Source organism: Gnatocerus cornutus, chromosome 3, assembly GCF_029298725.1.
Source record: "Gnatocerus cornutus isolate USDA-ARS CGAHR chromosome 3, icGnaCorn1.1, whole genome shotgun sequence".
Taxonomy (NCBI): Eukaryota; Metazoa; Arthropoda; class Insecta; order Coleoptera; family Tenebrionidae; genus Gnatocerus; species Gnatocerus cornutus.
Window position 1 is genome coordinate 20,753,977 of NC_142235.1, and position 15,433 is coordinate 20,769,409.

The following is a 15,433-nucleotide window of genomic DNA, read 5'->3' on the forward strand; positions in this document are numbered from 1 at the left end:
AAAAATGCATGATAATGAATAAAACGTAGTTTTTTTACTCTTTATTTACATCATGTTGGTAAAAAAAAATAAAAAATGGTTTGAATGTGAGCAATGCGTCCACACTACATGCATTCAAAATGATAACAATAGAATTTACTCTGAAATTAAATCATCAAAGCTAATTAATTACAAAATCCGCTCCTTACCAATAGTGACAGCTTCCGTGTTAAACCAACAATACGAATAAAAACCACAGGGCGTTCCAAAAACGTGTCTTCTTGCCACATGGTATAAAACTGATCTGATTTATCGACAGCAACGTCCCAATTTACCTTATCAACGGAAGTTTCGATTCGATATTTGGCGCTTTGCACATAGCCAAAGTACAACTTAACTGAAGAAATGACAAAAGGTTGAGCTAAAAAAAAAATTAATAAAAAAAAAATTTGGAAAAAGTGGTGTACCTAATTGTATCGTAATGTAGTCTTTTCCCATTCTGTGCCACGACGGAGAGTTGTTGGGGTCGCCGTTAAGAATTCCCTCGGGATCATTCCTGTGGGAGTGTTAATGACAACCAGGATAATTCAGCAGCGACACCATAAAAAAGCTTTCATCTAGTCGGCTATGATTACAAATTAAAAAATGCCGCTTCATGAAGATAATGATTGGAACGTTGGTTACATAACCTCACAATACTTAAAATTAAATTATCAACTGTTCGTGGGATAAAACTGGCTCAACTTCTATTGACAATTTAGACGTTTGACAAGTGACACTATTGACAGAAGTCCAAAGTGACCGAACTAGTTCAGATCTAGTACAATGCGAGCGGCACAAAAAGTTAGTTACAAAGATGAAAACCATTTCTGTTTGAATTTGGCGCCACTGTATTCTAACGTGGAACGTACCCTTCGATGCAAATGGCGCCGCGCTCCAACGTGGCAACGTTGCATTTTGGCCGAACTATTCCGTCGACGATAGATGGCGTGTCATTTTTGAAAAACGCTCCAAACGACACAATCTCAAACTATCAAAACAAATGAATACAAAAATTGGTTTAACCCCACTTGACTCACTTCACCTGTCCCTTCTATTTTTATAAACTGTGTTTCTCTTTGGCTAAAATACAGATTTTGGAGGGAACGACAGGGAAAATCGCAATGGTCGATGACTCTAACCCAATTCTTCCTGTCACGTGACACCTCAATAAAGTACCGTTTCTCATGATCCGGTAGAGTCATCCCGATATGATTGATCATGTAAATTTGATCAAGTTTAACAATAATACTTCCGTTGACTCCATGGGAAGCGAAATGACTGTCCGATTGGTGCCCGGAAATAACTTGACATGAAGCAGCTATATTTTCGTCCAAAATCAAGTTGCCATCGTTTTCAGAGTTTGACAAAACAGACAATAATTGTGACTCTTCGAAAAGTCTAGAAGGCCAGACTATCTTCAATAGGTCATTCCGCGAGAAATTTGACAGGGTGACACAACTTTTGACCAAGTTGTCCGTGTCTGTGTGGTTTTGACACCACTTTGACACAACGTCAAATATGTCAATTTCTGACAAGGAGTGTTGACATGTCAGTACGGCAATCAGAGCTGGCTGAAAATATCCGTCAAAAAATGAAGATTATTGGTGGTGATTTACTTGAGACAATGTCAGGGGAGCGGCATTTTTAACGATTTCTTCAGTGTGCCGTTCGATGCATCTTAGACACTTCTTTTTCAGTTCTTGGAAATTGTACGAAATTGCGGCGTCTAAAATTCCGCAAACATTCAGAGTATCTAAAAACGACTCCGAGCGGTCACTCAGAAATGTCTCTAAGGCCCCCAAAGAGAATTCACGCACGAGTCTTAGAATGTCAGCAACCAATTGCGCATCACGTGGAATCGTCACGTGACCTGTCACAACAAGTAATAATTATTATTGATACCAGATTTTGATCAAGTTACCCAAGTAAACAAACGTCAAACAACTTTCAAAAGCGGCCAATGGCACGTCGAGTGCGATTTCCTGAGGGCAGGGCCGGACTTCGGACTCTGACAGAATCGAATCGAAATAACTCGATCGAGAAGCTAAAATAACCTAATTTTTTGTGATAAGATAAGAAAACTGATAATACTCACTCGGTGGCCCCATATTTTCGCGTCACCTATTACGAATTGAACGTCGGCGAAACGGGGGCTCATCACAAACTGCGCCATATTTTCGTTGAAATTGTGGCATGGAAATGAGGGGGTTTCGGCGGGTGGGGCCTCTTGTGCCATCATTCACAGTTTTCGGGGATTTTGGTGGCTGCACTGATAATTTTTTTACTGATAGTAAAGTTTTATTACCCGTAGATAAGAAATACGAAGAATTGCGACGCGTGGAAAGTGGTTTTAATGTGATCAATGCACTGAGTTTGTCGAGTATGCAACCAGTCATACAAGTACAATTCCAATTTTTTGTCTTTACTGTACAGCGGGTTAAAAATTAATACAGTCGCGACCAAGCTATTATTTATCTGACATTTTACTACTACTATTAGGACGTCTCAGCTTTTTTCTAGCTAGTTTCAGCTTTTAGCAATAATTATTGTCAATTTTTTCGTTTGTTTTATTAATTTCATTGTTAAGACTACCGTAATAATCGCTCCGCCTACTTCGTTTTGTTTAAAATCCAGTTTACACACCTAAATTTTTGGGAAAATGGCGCCTACAACTCCACCAGTTACTTTCGGGTCTTACTGTACATATTCGTCCTTGAAAAAAAAATCAAGTATACTAGGAACGACTCTATTCAAAACTCAACATTATCACAGACATTTCCTCCACTAAACAGTCTTAATTCTCCAAAGAAGGCGACACGTTAGTTCCTAAGACGTTGGCTTTGTAACGCAGCTTCTCAACATTGGCGGCGTCCTCCAGAGACTCGTCGGTGAAGAGCCTGTCACTCCGCGAGTCCTTGATTGCATCTGCAACACTTATTTGATTAGAAAAGCCCCAAACCAAGACTTCTCACCATTGTAAGGTGTGTACTTATCAGACAGAAAGTTCTCCAAATTGTAACCTATAACCCCAATAATTGCAGCGAAGGGTAGGGTGATTACAGGGGCGTATTGCCGCAAGGCTCGGACAAGAATAGGCCACATTTCACTCGATTGCGGCTCTGTGCAATCACGCAAGTTTTTGAGGTTAAATTAAAAAAGTGACAGAAGTGCCGCCATCTAGTAACAGACTCGTTAAGTTCCGCGATGTATAGTTGGTTGCCTACACTTTAGACACAATTAAATATTCTTTGTTAAAAGTCCCTCCAGTTCTCAAGAAGGATATTTGTTCTTTTTCCGAGCGAACTGCTTGTTTTGACCATCGTTGGCTGTCTCACGGGTTCATTTCTTGACGGGATTTACCATCGTGTGAAAATATGTTATCTTCTATCTTAAGAACCGAAAGGCTATAATTATCGTGGCATCGTGGGTCCATAAATAACGAGATTAATAGTGACCTCACCTCGCTCCTCAAGTTCACCGGACAATTTCCATGTTACCAATTTTTCTCTTATTGTCTATTTCCTTTTCTTTGAAGGTCAATTGCAACGAGAGTGTGCAACTCCACCACAGAAAAACAGCTTTGAATTGGTTTGAGTTGAGTCTAAGACTTCTTAACATAACTTTCGTGTTAATTTTTGAGAGTTGCTTCGACCTGAGAGGTAAATCTCGTAAATTACCGCCGCTTTCCACGCTATGGTACCTTCTCAACCGCGGTGGAACACCCATCCGCCCATTTCGTACCTGCATTCCAATATGGCGTCCCGAAGAATGCGGGTAAATAACTGTTAGATACTGTGCACTTGTTTCCGACGATTTGATAAATTATCGTTAAAATCGGAGGTATCAAGCTGGCTGGGGTTGACAGGTTCGTGTTTGTTTTATTACCACGATGTAGCGACTTTGATACGCCTGCTACGGTTGTGCTTTAAAAATTAAAAGTGATTTTGAGTGAGGATGTGCGAAAAAGGAGATTTCTGGAGACATGTCGCACAGGGATTTCACAGAGGTAGGTGGAAAGTTAGGTTATAGGGGAGGAATCCGGCCAAAGCTCGGTGATTTCAACGTGAGTTCGGGCATGACCCCGGCTGGGATTTGTTCTAAAATGTTAAAAACAGATTTATTGTATTTTTGGTAATAAATTGTCAAAAATATTTTTTTTAGTCTTTTCAATTGTCAAAATTTCGCTCTGCACTCGTTGTTTGAGTCCCTACACTCTTCGTAATAATAAATTTCGAATATTTTTCGCGAATTTTCGCGTTTTTCCGGGAGATTTCAAGGGCTAGGCGACGAACCCACCGTTGAAATCTCCGCCGCCGCTCCACTTTTCACATTTTTCCCATTTTGCAGGTGGAACCGGAAGGCACCTCTGAGCTTCCGGCCGCCAACCGTGCGCTCTTCCTCGAGAAAGTCCGCCAATCGAACTCAGCTTGCCAAAATGGCGACTTTGCCACCGCCGTCGCTCTCTACACCGACGCCCTCCAGCTCGACCCAACGAACCACATCCTCTACTCCAACCGTTCTGCCGCCAAATTAAAACAAGGCCTTTTTGCCCAAGCCCTCCAGGATGCCACAACCGCTAGGGATCTCTGCCCTACGTGGCCGAAAGCCTACTACCGCCAAGGCGTAGCTCTCCAGTGTCTGGGCCGCCATGGCGACGCCCTCGCCGCGTTCAGTCAAGGTCTCGCGCAAGACCCGACGTCTCAACAACTTCTTGCGGGATTAGTGGAGGCGTCGATCAAATCGCCTCTTCGGCACCACCTGGAGCCCACGTTCCAGCAGTTGGAGGTGATGAAGCTAGACCAGAGCCCCTTCGTGTTGATTTCCGTGGTCGGCCAGGAGTTGCTGGCTGCCGGGTTGTACCACTCGGCGGTGACGGTGCTGGAGGCGGCGTTGCGAATCGGTTCGTGTTCTTTGAAGTTGAGGGGGTCGGTCTTCAGCGCGTTGAGCTCCGCCCATTGGGCGCTCAACCAACTCGACAAAGCCATCGGGTACATGCAGCAAGACCTCGCCATCGCTAAGAGCCTCGGCGACACCGCCGGCGAGTGCAGAGCTCATGGTAACTTAGGCTCGGCGTACTTCAGCCAGGGGTCGTACAAAGAAGCTCTGACTGCTCACCGCTACCAGTTGGTCCTCGCGATGAAGTGCAAAGACACGCAGGCGGCGGCCGCCGCCCTCACTTCTCTAGGTCACGTGTACACAGCCATCGGCGACTACCCCAACGCCCTCGCCTCCCACAAGCAGTGCGTCCAGCTGGTGAAGCAGATGGGGGATCGTCTTCAAGAAGCGCGCGAAATTGGCAACGTTGGCGCGGTGTATTTGGCCATGGGCGACTTTGATTCCGCCGTGGACTGCCACACTCAACATCTGCGCATCGCGCGACGCCTCGGTAACCAAGTGGAGGAGGCGCGCGCCTACTCCAACCTCGGTTCTAGTCACCACTACAAAAGAAACTTTGCCCAAGCGATAGTCTACCACGAGAAGGTCCTCAGGTTAGCCCAAGCCATCGGCGACAAGAGCGTGGAAGCCAGGGCCTACGCGGGTCTTGGACACGCCGCCCGCTGCGCTGGAGACTACGTCCAAGCGAAACAGTGGCACGAGCGCCAACTCGATGTCGCCTTAGCCACGCGAGACAAAGTCGGGGAAGGCCGCGCGTGTTCCAACCTAGGGATCGTCTACCAGCTGCTGGGGGAGTATGACGCCGCGTTGAAGTTGCACCAAGCCCACTTGACCATCGCGAGAAATTTGCAGGATCGAGCAGGCATGGGCCGCGCGTACGGAAACATCGGCAACGCGTATTCAGCGGCGGGGTTTTACGAGTCCGCCATCAAGTACCACAAGCAAGAATTGACCATCAGCAAGGAGGTGCATGACCGAAGCAGTGAAGCCAGCACCCATGGGAACTTGGCAGTGGCGTATCAAGCCCTTGGAGCCCACGACATGGCGCTTCTCCACTACCGCGCCCACCTGGGGATCGCGCGAGAGCTCAAAGACACCGCTGGCGAAGCTTGCGCGCTTCTTAACCTCGCCAACTGTTTGAGCTCGCGGTCGGAGTTCGCGGAAGCCATTCCTTACTACGAGCAGTACTTGATGTTATCTCAAGAACTCGCGGACGTGGAAGGCGAAGCCAAAGCCTGCCACTTCCTGGGGTATGCGCACTATTGCATCGGCAACTACCGAGAGGCCGTTCGCTACTACGACCAAGATTTAGCCCTCGCTAAGGACCTCCAGGACAAGATGAACATGGGCCGCGCCTACTGCAACCTGGGGTTGGCGCATTTGGCCCTCGCCCAACTGGAAACCTCCCTCGAGTGCCAGAAGTACTTCCTCGCCATAGCCCACATGACCAACAACCTCTCCGGGAAATTCCGCGCTCTTGGGAACATCGGCGACGTCCTCATCAAAATGGGAGAAACCGAAGAAGCCGTGAAGATGTACCATCGGCAGTTGGCCCTCGCACGAAGCAACAGAGATCGAGGGATGGAAGCCGCCGCCTGCGGAGCTCTTGGTATCGCCCATCGACTCCTAAAACGCCTGGATAAAGCCCTTGGTTACCACACTCAAGAACTAACTCTTCGGCAAGAAATGTCGGAACTCTCCGGAGAGTGCCGCGCTCATGGCCACCTGGGAGCCGTGCACATGGCTCTTGGGAACTACACCCACGCTGTTAAATGCTACCAGGAGCAATTGGAAAGAGCTCAAGAGCTCCAAGACTGCGCGGTGGAAGCCCAAGCTTATGGTAACCTGGGGATCGCGCGACTTAACATGGCGCACTACGAAGACGCTATTGGTTACTTCGAACAACAATTAGCGACTCTGGAGAGACTGAGCTCCTCCACGGCTCAGTTGGACAAAGGAAGAGCTTTTGGGAATTTGGGTGACTGTTACGACGCTCTGGGTGACCCTGAAGAAGCCGCCAAGTGTCACGAACAATACCTAGCCATCGCACTTAAACTGAAGAGTGTTAGGGACCAGGAGCGCGCCTACCGGGGACTTGGACAAGCACAGAAAGCCCTCAGTAACCTCCAGCAAGCTCTGGTGTGTCTGGAGAAGAGACTAGTGGTGGCGCATGAACTAGCCAATCCCGACGCCAAAGCCGCTGCTTATGGAGAATTAGGCCAACTCCATGCGAACTTGGGGAACCTCGAGCAGGCGATTTCTTGTTTGGACCACCAAAAAGCCATCGCCAGAGATTTAAGTAAGTGGAAGCTTTATTTCAATGAAATTCCTGGAGACTTCAATGATGGGTTAGCACGCGAACCTAGCATTGAACTCTCTGAATAAATCCTAATAAAACTGTTATTTTCTCCGTTTCAGACGACAAAATCATGGAAGCCGACTCCATCTGCGGCCTCGGCACCGTCTACCAACAAATGGGCGAATACACCACCGCCCTCCGCTACCACCAAAACGACCTCGACATCGCCGAACAGCTCGGAATGCCGGTTTTGCAAAGCCGCGCGTACGGCAACCTCGGCGCGGTTCACGAAGCTCTTGGAAACCTCGAACAAGCGGTATGTTACCAAGAACAGCACCTGCAGATTGCCGCCAGCACCAACGACCAACTGGCAAAGACCATGGCGTACAGTTCTCTGGGGCGCGTCCACCAACTCCTGGGTAACCGCACTCAAGCAGTCGCTTACTTGACACAAGGCCTCTGCATAGCGGAAGCTCTTGGGCGGCGGGATGAAGAAGCGCGCATCAGGAATCGTTTGGGGTTGACGTTGTGGTCCAACGGCGATCTCGAGGGCGCGCAGAAACAGTTAGAAGCAGCGACGCATCTCCTGGAGACGATCCGAAGAGAGGCTAGGAACACTCCGGATTATAAATTATCACTGTTTGAGCTGCAGACTTCGAGTTACCAGGTTCTGCAGAGGGTGTTGGTGGGGTTAAACCGCCAAGAGGAGGCTCTGGTGGTGGCGGAAAGAGGAAGAAATCGCGCGTTTGTCGACTTGCTGCTGGAGCGCCAAGTCAGCGAGAGCAAAGTCAAGAAGAAATTCGACGACCTCAACAGTGGTAACCTCGAGCAAATCAAAGAGATCGTCAACAGGCAGAGAGCGTCAGTTTTGTACTACAGCGTCGCAGCTGGGTTCTTGTACGCGTGGTTGATTGTACCGACGAAGGGGGTGGTAAAGTTCCACGCGAAGGCCCTCAATGAAGAAGAAGAGAAAGGTGAAGTTCCCAGTGGTACCGGAGTCTTGGAGAAACTGGTAACTTCCGTCCGGGATAGTCTAGGAGTTGAGTTGTCTCCGTGCTCCACCATCTCCGAGGAGTATTCCGATGACACTCTTAATGAAAGAAGCGGGTTCTTGAGGATGGTCAACCGACAGCACCTCCTCAACAGTAGTAATTACTCTCTCAGTTCTTTGTTTTCGTTGGGGAGCGTCGGAGGGTCCGTTGCGTCTCTCCAAGGCAGCACCAGGTCCAGCGCGAGTGCTCAAGGTTCCACAAGAGTTCCAACACGTCAGTCATGGAAAGGACCTTCTTGTATCCACGCTCTCTACACTCTTCTTATCCAACCCTTCGAGGAGTTTCTTCCGAAGGAGAACACCAACCGCCGCGAACTTATTTTGGTCCTCGAAGGCGATTTGTACTTGGTGCCGTTTCCAGTTCTTCGGTCCTCCAGCGAGAACTCCGAGTACCTCTGCGAAAGATTCTCTCTTCTTATCGTCCCTAACATCTCTTCGCTCCGCGGAGGCCGCAGCAGGAAACAAGACGACCAAGCAGTGCGAGGGCTAATTGTTGGCAACCCCAAGCTCCCGAACACCGTCACCGAACACTGGGGCTGGAAAGACATTCCTCAAGCAGAACAAGAAGCCACGATGGTCGCCGAACTCCTCCAAGCCCAAGTTCTGCTAGGAAGCTCCGCGACCAAGGAGCAAATCCTCAATCAAATCCAAGAAGCGGAGTGCGTCCACTTCTCCACCCACGTCTCCTGGAAGCTATCTTCACTAGTGTTAAGCCCTGCGGAGGTGTTGGATCAGAGCCAGAAGAGATTGTACATGACGGACCCCTCCGAAGAGGAGGAAAGCGAGATGTCCACCACGGCTGAGCTGCCGCCGCTCTCCGAGTTCCTCTTAAGCGCCGCTGATATTCTTTCGTTGCGCCTGTCAGCTCGCTTGGTGGTGGTGAGTTCTTCGCACACCCGCGACCAGCAAGGTTGGGCCACCTCCGACGGACTCGTCGCTTTAGTGCGCGCTCTCCTAGCAGCCGGCGCCCAGGCGGTGCTGGTGTCGCTGTGGCCAGTCCCTGAAACCGCTTCCAAGATTCTTCTTCGCGCGTTTTACTCGGCGATGCTTCAAGGGACTCGAGCCGCAAAGTAAGTTTCTTAGTTGTCGTTTCTTCACTTAACACCTCTTCAGAGCTTTAGCGGAGGCCATGCAGACGGTGCAGCACACGAAGCACTTCGCCCATCCTGCCAACTGGGCTGGTTTCCTCCTGGTGGGAGTCAACGTGAGGCTGTCCAACAAAGTGGCGATGATGGGACAAGCACTCTGCGAACTTCTTCAAGTTCCTGAGAAGTGTAGAGACGCTTTGAGGGTGACGCTGCACCTGGTGGAGAAGAGTCTGCAGAGGATCCACCGAGGGCAGAAGAACGCCATGTACACAACACAGAAGTCCATAGAAAATAAGGTAAACTGGCAGAGTCGCGTGGAGGTGTTAGAAACTTCTTGCAGGTGGGCTCGGTGAGTGGATGGCGCGAACTCCTCATGAGTGTGGGCTTCCGGTTTGAACCCGCTTCCAACGGTATCCCCAGCAGCGTCTTCTTCCCCCAATCCGACCCCGATGAGCGTCTCACCCAATGTTCGGCGAGTCTTCAGGCTCTTCTGGGCTTGACCAACACCTCCATCCAGGCGCTGTCAAAGTTAACACTCAATGCAGACGTGGCGGATGACATCATCGGCGTGATCCAATCGGCGCTGACTCAACTAACCGACAGCGAAAGCGTGGAGGTGGCGCTCAACGTCCGGTTGGTAACCTTCTGCTTCTCTTAACACCTCTAACTCTTTAGTTTTAGCCTCTGGAGAGTCCCCGGTTGCCACGAACTGTTGGCGTCTCTAGGTTTTGACCTCACGGACGTGGGGCAGGACAAAGTGACCTTGAGAACTGGAAAACAGGCGAGTCGGAGGAACATCCAGTTCACCCTCCAGGCGCTGTTGGCGCTCTTCGACACCCAGGAAGCCCCGAAGAGTCTGACTATTGACTCCTCCAGCAGCTTGGAGTCGTTGGCGTCCGTCGACAACGACTTCTCGCATTCTGACAACGAACTCCCGAAGTCACCACGTCCCTCAAGAGTTCCTCCGACGTTCGCGCGGACTGTTTTACCGACCAAGCGGTTGGGTGGCGCGTTCACTAGCTATGTGCGCAGACGTGGAGAACCGGATGGTCGGACGGCCAACCCCACAGACACCACGAAGCCGCTTCTGGACACCAAACGCAAAAACATAAGAGACACAGATGCTTTCACTCCAAGTCCTCCAGTTCTTCCGGAGAGTCAGATGGCGCTCTCGCTGGCGCACCAGACGCGCATCAAGAACTTGTACTCGCAGAGTGAAGGAAAAGAGCACCGACCGGATAGTTCGAGTTCCGCGAGTTCCGCAACGGACTGGGATAATGGCCACGCTACCGTTCTTCGGCGCCAGACGCAGATGCCGCCGTTACCACCCTCCAGAGCGAAGCCTCTGGTGGACTTAACACCGTACTTACCTCAACGTGTCTTCGAGAACAGCTCCGACAGCGAATTGGAGAAGATGGAGGCGAAACTCTTCACCCGGAAGTACAGGAAGTCGAGGACCGCCATGTCAACTCTTGACCGGTTGAGCGTGCGCACCGAGCTCAGCCCGGCTCAGACCATCATGGGTCAACGCAAACCCATCACTCTTCCTAGTGAAGAAACGCTTCCTGCGAACGAGAGGTTGCTGTACTTCAACGACAAGAAGCCGCTGGAAGACGAGCCTCCGGAGCTCACAAAGAGCGAGGCGAAGAACCAAACGACTCTTCATGATACTATTTTGGCGACGCAGCTTCGGCATATTAACCGCGAGCTCACTCCAACCATCTCCGAGGTGTACCATGAGCGTAACATTGGTCTGGGGTTGGCTCCGCCCCTCTCTAAGCTCCTCCTCAACCAAACTTCAAGCTCCGCCCCTCAGACTGATGGTAGCGTCCTCGAGAAGATCACTCTGGGGATTCTGGAGGAGTCCGGTGAAGAACTCAAGCAGTGTCTTCGGTGCAAGTCGGAGGCCTGCGGGTGTAAGACGAAAGTGACGAAACCGTGGATGTCCGATGGTGGAAGTCTTCAGCAAATCCAAAGCTCTGATCTCACCACGGCGGACATCCTCGAGCGAGAGGTGAAGAACAAGAAAGGATTGAGGTGAGTCTCGTTTTGAGTGGCAGTTTTTCAGTTTTGTTCTTCAGGGATGTTAAGAAGGAGGAGCCGAAGAGGTTGTCGCCTTTCTCGGAGATGTCGCGAAGAGATGAAGGCGATGGCAGGAGCATTGCTGATTCGAATTGCTCGAGTTATAAGAATCAGTGTTATCATACTGGGGACAAGAAGAAGCCGAATGCGAAGGTGAGGACGCTGCATCCTCCCATGCCGTCGCAGAGGAAGAGCAAAGCGACTTAAGATGAGACTGATTGGGGTGGGAGAGACACGAAGTGTGTATAAATGTAGCGATTTATTTATTTGTGCATTGTGATTTGTTGCAATAAATGTACTTAAGTAAGGTAATAAAGAGTTCTTATTCTTTGGAAGTGGAGTTTTCTTCTACAGTCACGGGCGAAAGCAACTTGGGCGACTCTTTCAAAAATTTAGTTGTGTAAATCGGGATTTCAAACATGAACGAAGTAGGCGTGATTATTACGGTTGTCATAACAATGTTATTAATAAAACAAACAATTAGTGACTGTTTTGACGTCAAAGTCATTTAATTGTCATAAACTGTCATGTATTTCTCTATAACTGTCACTTTTGACAATCTTGATTCGAATTTCATACGTCAAATTAATAGTATTGCATAGATTACACTCAAAATGTCAAATATTTTTATACAGTGACGGTCAAAAAAAAAATTTTCGTCTGTAAACGTTCAATTTAACCACAAACTTTGCCAAAAACAGAGACATTGGTGACCAAATTTTTTTGCTCTCGACTGTATACATGTCCTCAAACATTTAGTAGTGTAAATCTGGATTTTAAACATAAACAAAGTAGGGATTATTACGTTTGATCAAACATGACAGTGATATGTACAATAAATGAAAAATTTTTGACACAAAAAACGCAAATTTTGGAAATTTTATACGAAGACGATACTCAATTTTTGGATTTCTTTTTTTTACGAAAAATTAGCAAAGACAAACACCATCAGTGTGGTTGTTGTCTTGACTCTTAGTACGGCCAGATTTTTATAGAGTGCGCTAGAGTCGGTATCAAAACGCGAGTGATGAGTCGGCTATCTATACTCGAACTAATCTAAGACGACGACTGCAGTCGTTAAAATAAGTGTAAACAGCTGAAGGTAAATAAACACGGCCCCCTTTCCGTCGCGTTATTTTTAAATTTCCATCTTTCACATCTTTTGTTTGGGAAATCGGCGGAGAGATGGCGCACATTTCCGAACTGGTCGCTTGACACTACGACCTACGTGCCCAAGCCGAGTAATAAACACGACAGAGAGAGAATGTCATTGTGTTGTCGTAACTGTATTCATTTTCCTTGAACTTGATTGTAGCGGTCGCGGCGATCAGTGTCTGCCGCCGCCATTGTTGTGTTAGTGAGTAGCCATATTGCCGCGACCATCTTTTATAAACAAAATAGGAAGCATCGTCATGGCGGACCACCAGAATATCATGTGCGAGGTGGAAATTCAGCCGGACATCCAAGAATGCGTTGAAATCGAGTCGATACCAGTCGACATTTCCGACACAGTCGAGACAATCGTAGAATGCGGTGAACCGATGATCTCCATGCAGCCGTTGGAGGGCCGCGATATAATCCTGGAGGCCCAGGAGGAGATCATCGATGACTCGGGTGACCCCCTCAACATCTACGACGTCCCGGTGCCAGACGCCTCTGATTTATACGTGGAATCCTCCCCTGGCCCCTCAAAGAAGCGCAAATCCCCAGCGAAGAATCGCGCTGGCGGTGGAATCCTAGGCCGACGCGATAACGAGATGTTGCTCAGTGACATGCACGTGGAGACAAAACCCAGGAAATGGGAGCAGAAACAGGTGCAAATCAAGACCATGGAAGGGGAGTTTTCGGTAACAATGTGGGCGTCGGGGGCCAGCGATGGTAAGTCACACTTTTAAGCGCGCGTGGGGGCGGCGGAACGCGAATTTTAAACGGACGCGGGGCGGCCATCACGACTTTTCTGCCATATTTTGTCATGGCCGTGGTGATGGAACAGCATGGCGGAGAATGGGGAAGCTGCCCCCGAATGGCGCCAAATTCAAATCTCCTCACCCAAAACCCCAAAAATTGTCGTTTTTGCAGCCCCCATCGCGTCGTGACTCATCACAATCCTCCCTAAATCCGAAATTAATGCGCATTGTCCACGAAACGTCAAATGAGATATTCGGGAAACCGGACGCGTCGTCGATTCGCGCGATTTTCAGGAACACGCACTTGTCGTCTTCACACGTCCTAATTTTTTTGGATTTTAGATGAGGGCTCCAATCCAGAGCCGGACCCGGACTACACAGAGTACATGAGCGGGAAGAAAATCCCGGCGGATGGAATTCCAGGATTGGATCTCTCAGATCCCAAACAACTGGCGGAATTCGCCAGGCCCGGACTCAAAAGTCCCAGAATTCGCCGACCCAACCAGGACACGACCGACCGAACCATCGGTAAGTTACTTCTTTGTTTTTTTCTTAGATAACTTTGTTTTTTTAGCGTGCCCCCACAAAGGATGCAATAAAATGTTCAGAGACAACTCGGCCATGAGAAAACATTTGCACACGCACGGCCCCCGTGTCCACGTGTGCGCAGAGTGCGGGAAGGCGTTCGTCGAATCTAGTAAACTTAAGAGGCATCAGTTGGTACACACGGGGGAAAAACCGTTCCAATGCACATTCGAAGGGTGCGGGAAGAGGTTTAGTCTCGATTTTAATTTAAGGTGAGAATTGCAGGCCACCTGTATATCGCACTAGACATGTGTACTGGGTGTTCCACGAATTGCTTAACGTAAGGAATTTGAAGTGTTTTTTTTGCCCCTTGAAACAGAAAATTAAATTTGGTTGATGGCGGATTGTGCTCTAGAGAAAAATGGAAAATTTCAAATTTCCCGCTCGAAATTTCGGAGGTTCTGTCACAGGAAAATTCCTAACTCTGGTCATTTTCAAGCTATGAGAATGAAATTTGGGGAGAACAGCTTTTGATACGTTTATTAACTATGCAAAATCCCAAAATTATGACACAAAAAACTCAAATTTCAACTTTTTTAACTAAAATTTATCAGACTTTGATTTGGAAAATCGGAAGGGCAGAAAAAAAATAAAATTTACCTGTTATTTCCGTTCATCAATTTACGGAACATCCGATACCAGCCCGCATCCATTAATTTTAGACGTAGAAATTTGAATTTTACCACGACTGTAATAAAATTCAATTTCTTACTCCTAAAACTGCGCCACACTGTATAACACATTGCTCCGAGTTGACTCATCGCTAAAAGCGCAACTCCCTGTATATGGATGAGTCACGATTTCGCAACATATCTTTAGCATGAGTCAGTCCTAACTCCCAAGGTCGCCCTTCAAGGTCAATTTGCGTTTTGTTGCAGGACTCATGTTAGGATTCATACGGGTGATAGGCCATACGTGTGCCCCTTCGACGGGTGTAACAAGAAGTTCGCACAATCGACCAACCTAAAAAGTCACATTCTAACACACGCCAAGGCGAAGTGAGTGCCAATCTGACGTCAAACGCCAATTGTCTGTTTGCTCCTTTTCAGATCTAGAAACAACATGGCGCGCAACTCCGGCAACATGCAGATGCTGCAGTCGCAGTTCGTGCAAGTCGAAGTCACCGACCCAGAGTACATTGTTTATACCGATTAGAGTCGGTGGTGCGCCATTCTAGGACTTTTACGAACGCATCAAGTGAAAGCAATTCAGTTTTACCAAAATACAAACGTAAATTTCAAGTTAGAGGCTAGAGCGTTTACACTCCGACGGAAATGGCTCGTTCCAAACAAATGAACATCGATATTTATATGAGTTATAAATTATTTTAACGTAAGGTTTGTATATCAGCAGGTTTTAAGCCAACTCAGTGAGAGTTGTAAGAGTAAATATCATATTTCCTAATGTACATAAAAAAAATAAATAATTTTCCAATTGCGGTTTTTTGGGACAGCCTGTATACATACGTATGCCCGCCGACATTGAACCTAAAAGTGAAAAGTGA

The 15,433-nt window shown here is 48.2% G+C and overlaps 4 protein-coding genes across 6 annotated transcripts; 2 read left to right on the plus strand and 2 right to left on the minus strand.

The window, feature by feature from the left end:
- Positions 1–12: 12 nt before the first annotated feature.
- Positions 13–2,733, minus strand: LOC148178030 (BTB/POZ domain-containing protein 9-like). Of its 3 annotated transcripts, XM_088032889.1 has the most exons (9): positions 2,665–2,733; positions 2,117–2,290; positions 1,943–2,075; positions 1,638–1,891; positions 1,059–1,592; positions 891–1,009; positions 447–535; positions 189–400; positions 13–140 (listed from the first exon to the last, which is right to left on the minus strand). In XM_088032889.1, the coding sequence occupies exons 2-9, from the start codon at positions 2,258–2,260 to the stop codon at positions 105–107; spliced, it is 1,521 nt and encodes a 506-aa protein (XP_087889015.1). In that variant the 5' UTR covers positions 2,261–2,290; positions 2,665–2,733; the 3' UTR covers positions 13–104. The 3 variants fall into 3 exon arrangements, with proteins under 3 accessions (XP_087889015.1, XP_087889014.1, XP_087889016.1); XM_088032888.1 differs by lacking the exon at positions 2,665–2,733 and having other exon boundaries at positions 2,117–2,347; XM_088032890.1 differs by lacking the exon at positions 2,665–2,733 and having other exon boundaries at positions 1,943–2,065; positions 2,117–2,221.
- Positions 2,734–2,753: 20 nt separating this feature from the next.
- LOC148178031 (small integral membrane protein 12-A) lies at positions 2,754–3,376 on the minus strand. The gene is made up of 2 exons (XM_088032892.1): positions 2,994–3,376; positions 2,754–2,946 (listed from the first exon to the last, which is right to left on the minus strand). Exons 1-2 carry the CDS (start codon positions 3,121–3,123, stop codon positions 2,816–2,818), a joined length of 261 nt encoding a protein of 86 aa, XP_087889018.1. The 5' UTR covers positions 3,124–3,376; the 3' UTR covers positions 2,754–2,815.
- A 442-nt stretch (positions 3,377–3,818) lies between these two features.
- LOC148178032 (tetratricopeptide repeat protein 28) lies at positions 3,819–11,772 on the plus strand. The gene is made up of 7 exons (XM_088032886.1): positions 3,819–4,027; positions 4,369–7,216; positions 7,336–9,337; positions 9,381–9,651; positions 9,696–9,988; positions 10,037–11,392; positions 11,437–11,772. Exons 1-7 carry the CDS (start codon positions 4,004–4,006, stop codon positions 11,642–11,644), a joined length of 7,002 nt encoding a protein of 2,333 aa, XP_087889012.1. The 5' UTR covers positions 3,819–4,003; the 3' UTR covers positions 11,645–11,772.
- A 1,077-nt stretch (positions 11,773–12,849) lies between these two features.
- Positions 12,850–15,364, plus strand: LOC148178033 (transcription factor YY2-like). The gene is made up of 5 exons (XM_088032891.1): positions 12,850–13,315; positions 13,687–13,872; positions 13,919–14,141; positions 14,808–14,927; positions 14,979–15,364. The coding sequence occupies exons 1-5, from the start codon at positions 12,850–12,852 to the stop codon at positions 15,082–15,084; spliced, it is 1,101 nt and encodes a 366-aa protein (XP_087889017.1). The 3' UTR covers positions 15,085–15,364.
- The last annotated feature ends 69 nt before the right edge of the window (positions 15,365–15,433 follow it).

What these genes read in the sequence shown, in the direction of transcription:
- LOC148178030 (XM_088032889.1), bottom strand. Translation starts at nt 2,260, where the DNA reads ATGATGGCACAAGAGGCCCCACCCGCCGAAACCCCCTCATTTCCATGC. An exon ending in CTCCCCTGACATTGTCTCAA is followed by an intron (nt 1,593 to 1,637) that starts GTAAATCACCAC and finishes GGATATTTTCAG; the next exon opens with CCAGCTCTGATTGCCGTACT. An exon ending in CTACATTACGATACAATTAG is followed by an intron (nt 401 to 446) that starts GTACACCACTTT and finishes TTTTTTTTTTAG; the next exon opens with CTCAACCTTTTGTCATTTCT.
- LOC148178031 (XM_088032892.1), bottom strand. Translation starts at nt 3,123, where the DNA reads ATGTGGCCTATTCTTGTCCGAGCCTTGCGGCAATACGCCCCTGTAATC. An exon ending in TAAGTACACACCTTACAATG is followed by an intron (nt 2,947 to 2,993) that starts GTGAGAAGTCTT and finishes TAAGTGTTGCAG; the next exon opens with ATGCAATCAAGGACTCGCGG.
- LOC148178032 (XM_088032886.1), top strand. Translation starts at nt 4,004, where the DNA reads ATGTCGCACAGGGATTTCACAGAG. An exon ending in CAAGGGACTCGAGCCGCAAA is followed by an intron (nt 9,338 to 9,380) that starts GTAAGTTTCTTA and finishes ACACCTCTTCAG; the next exon opens with AGCTTTAGCGGAGGCCATGC. An exon ending in AAGAACAAGAAAGGATTGAG is followed by an intron (nt 11,393 to 11,436) that starts GTGAGTCTCGTT and finishes TTTGTTCTTCAG; the next exon opens with GGATGTTAAGAAGGAGGAGC.
- LOC148178033 (XM_088032891.1), top strand. Translation starts at nt 12,850, where the DNA reads ATGGCGGACCACCAGAATATCATGTGCGAGGTGGAAATTCAGCCGGAC. An exon ending in CACGACCGACCGAACCATCG is followed by an intron (nt 13,873 to 13,918) that starts GTAAGTTACTTC and finishes TTGTTTTTTTAG; the next exon opens with CGTGCCCCCACAAAGGATGC. An exon ending in AGTCTCGATTTTAATTTAAG is followed by an intron (nt 14,142 to 14,807) that starts GTGAGAATTGCA and finishes GTTTTGTTGCAG; the next exon opens with GACTCATGTTAGGATTCATA.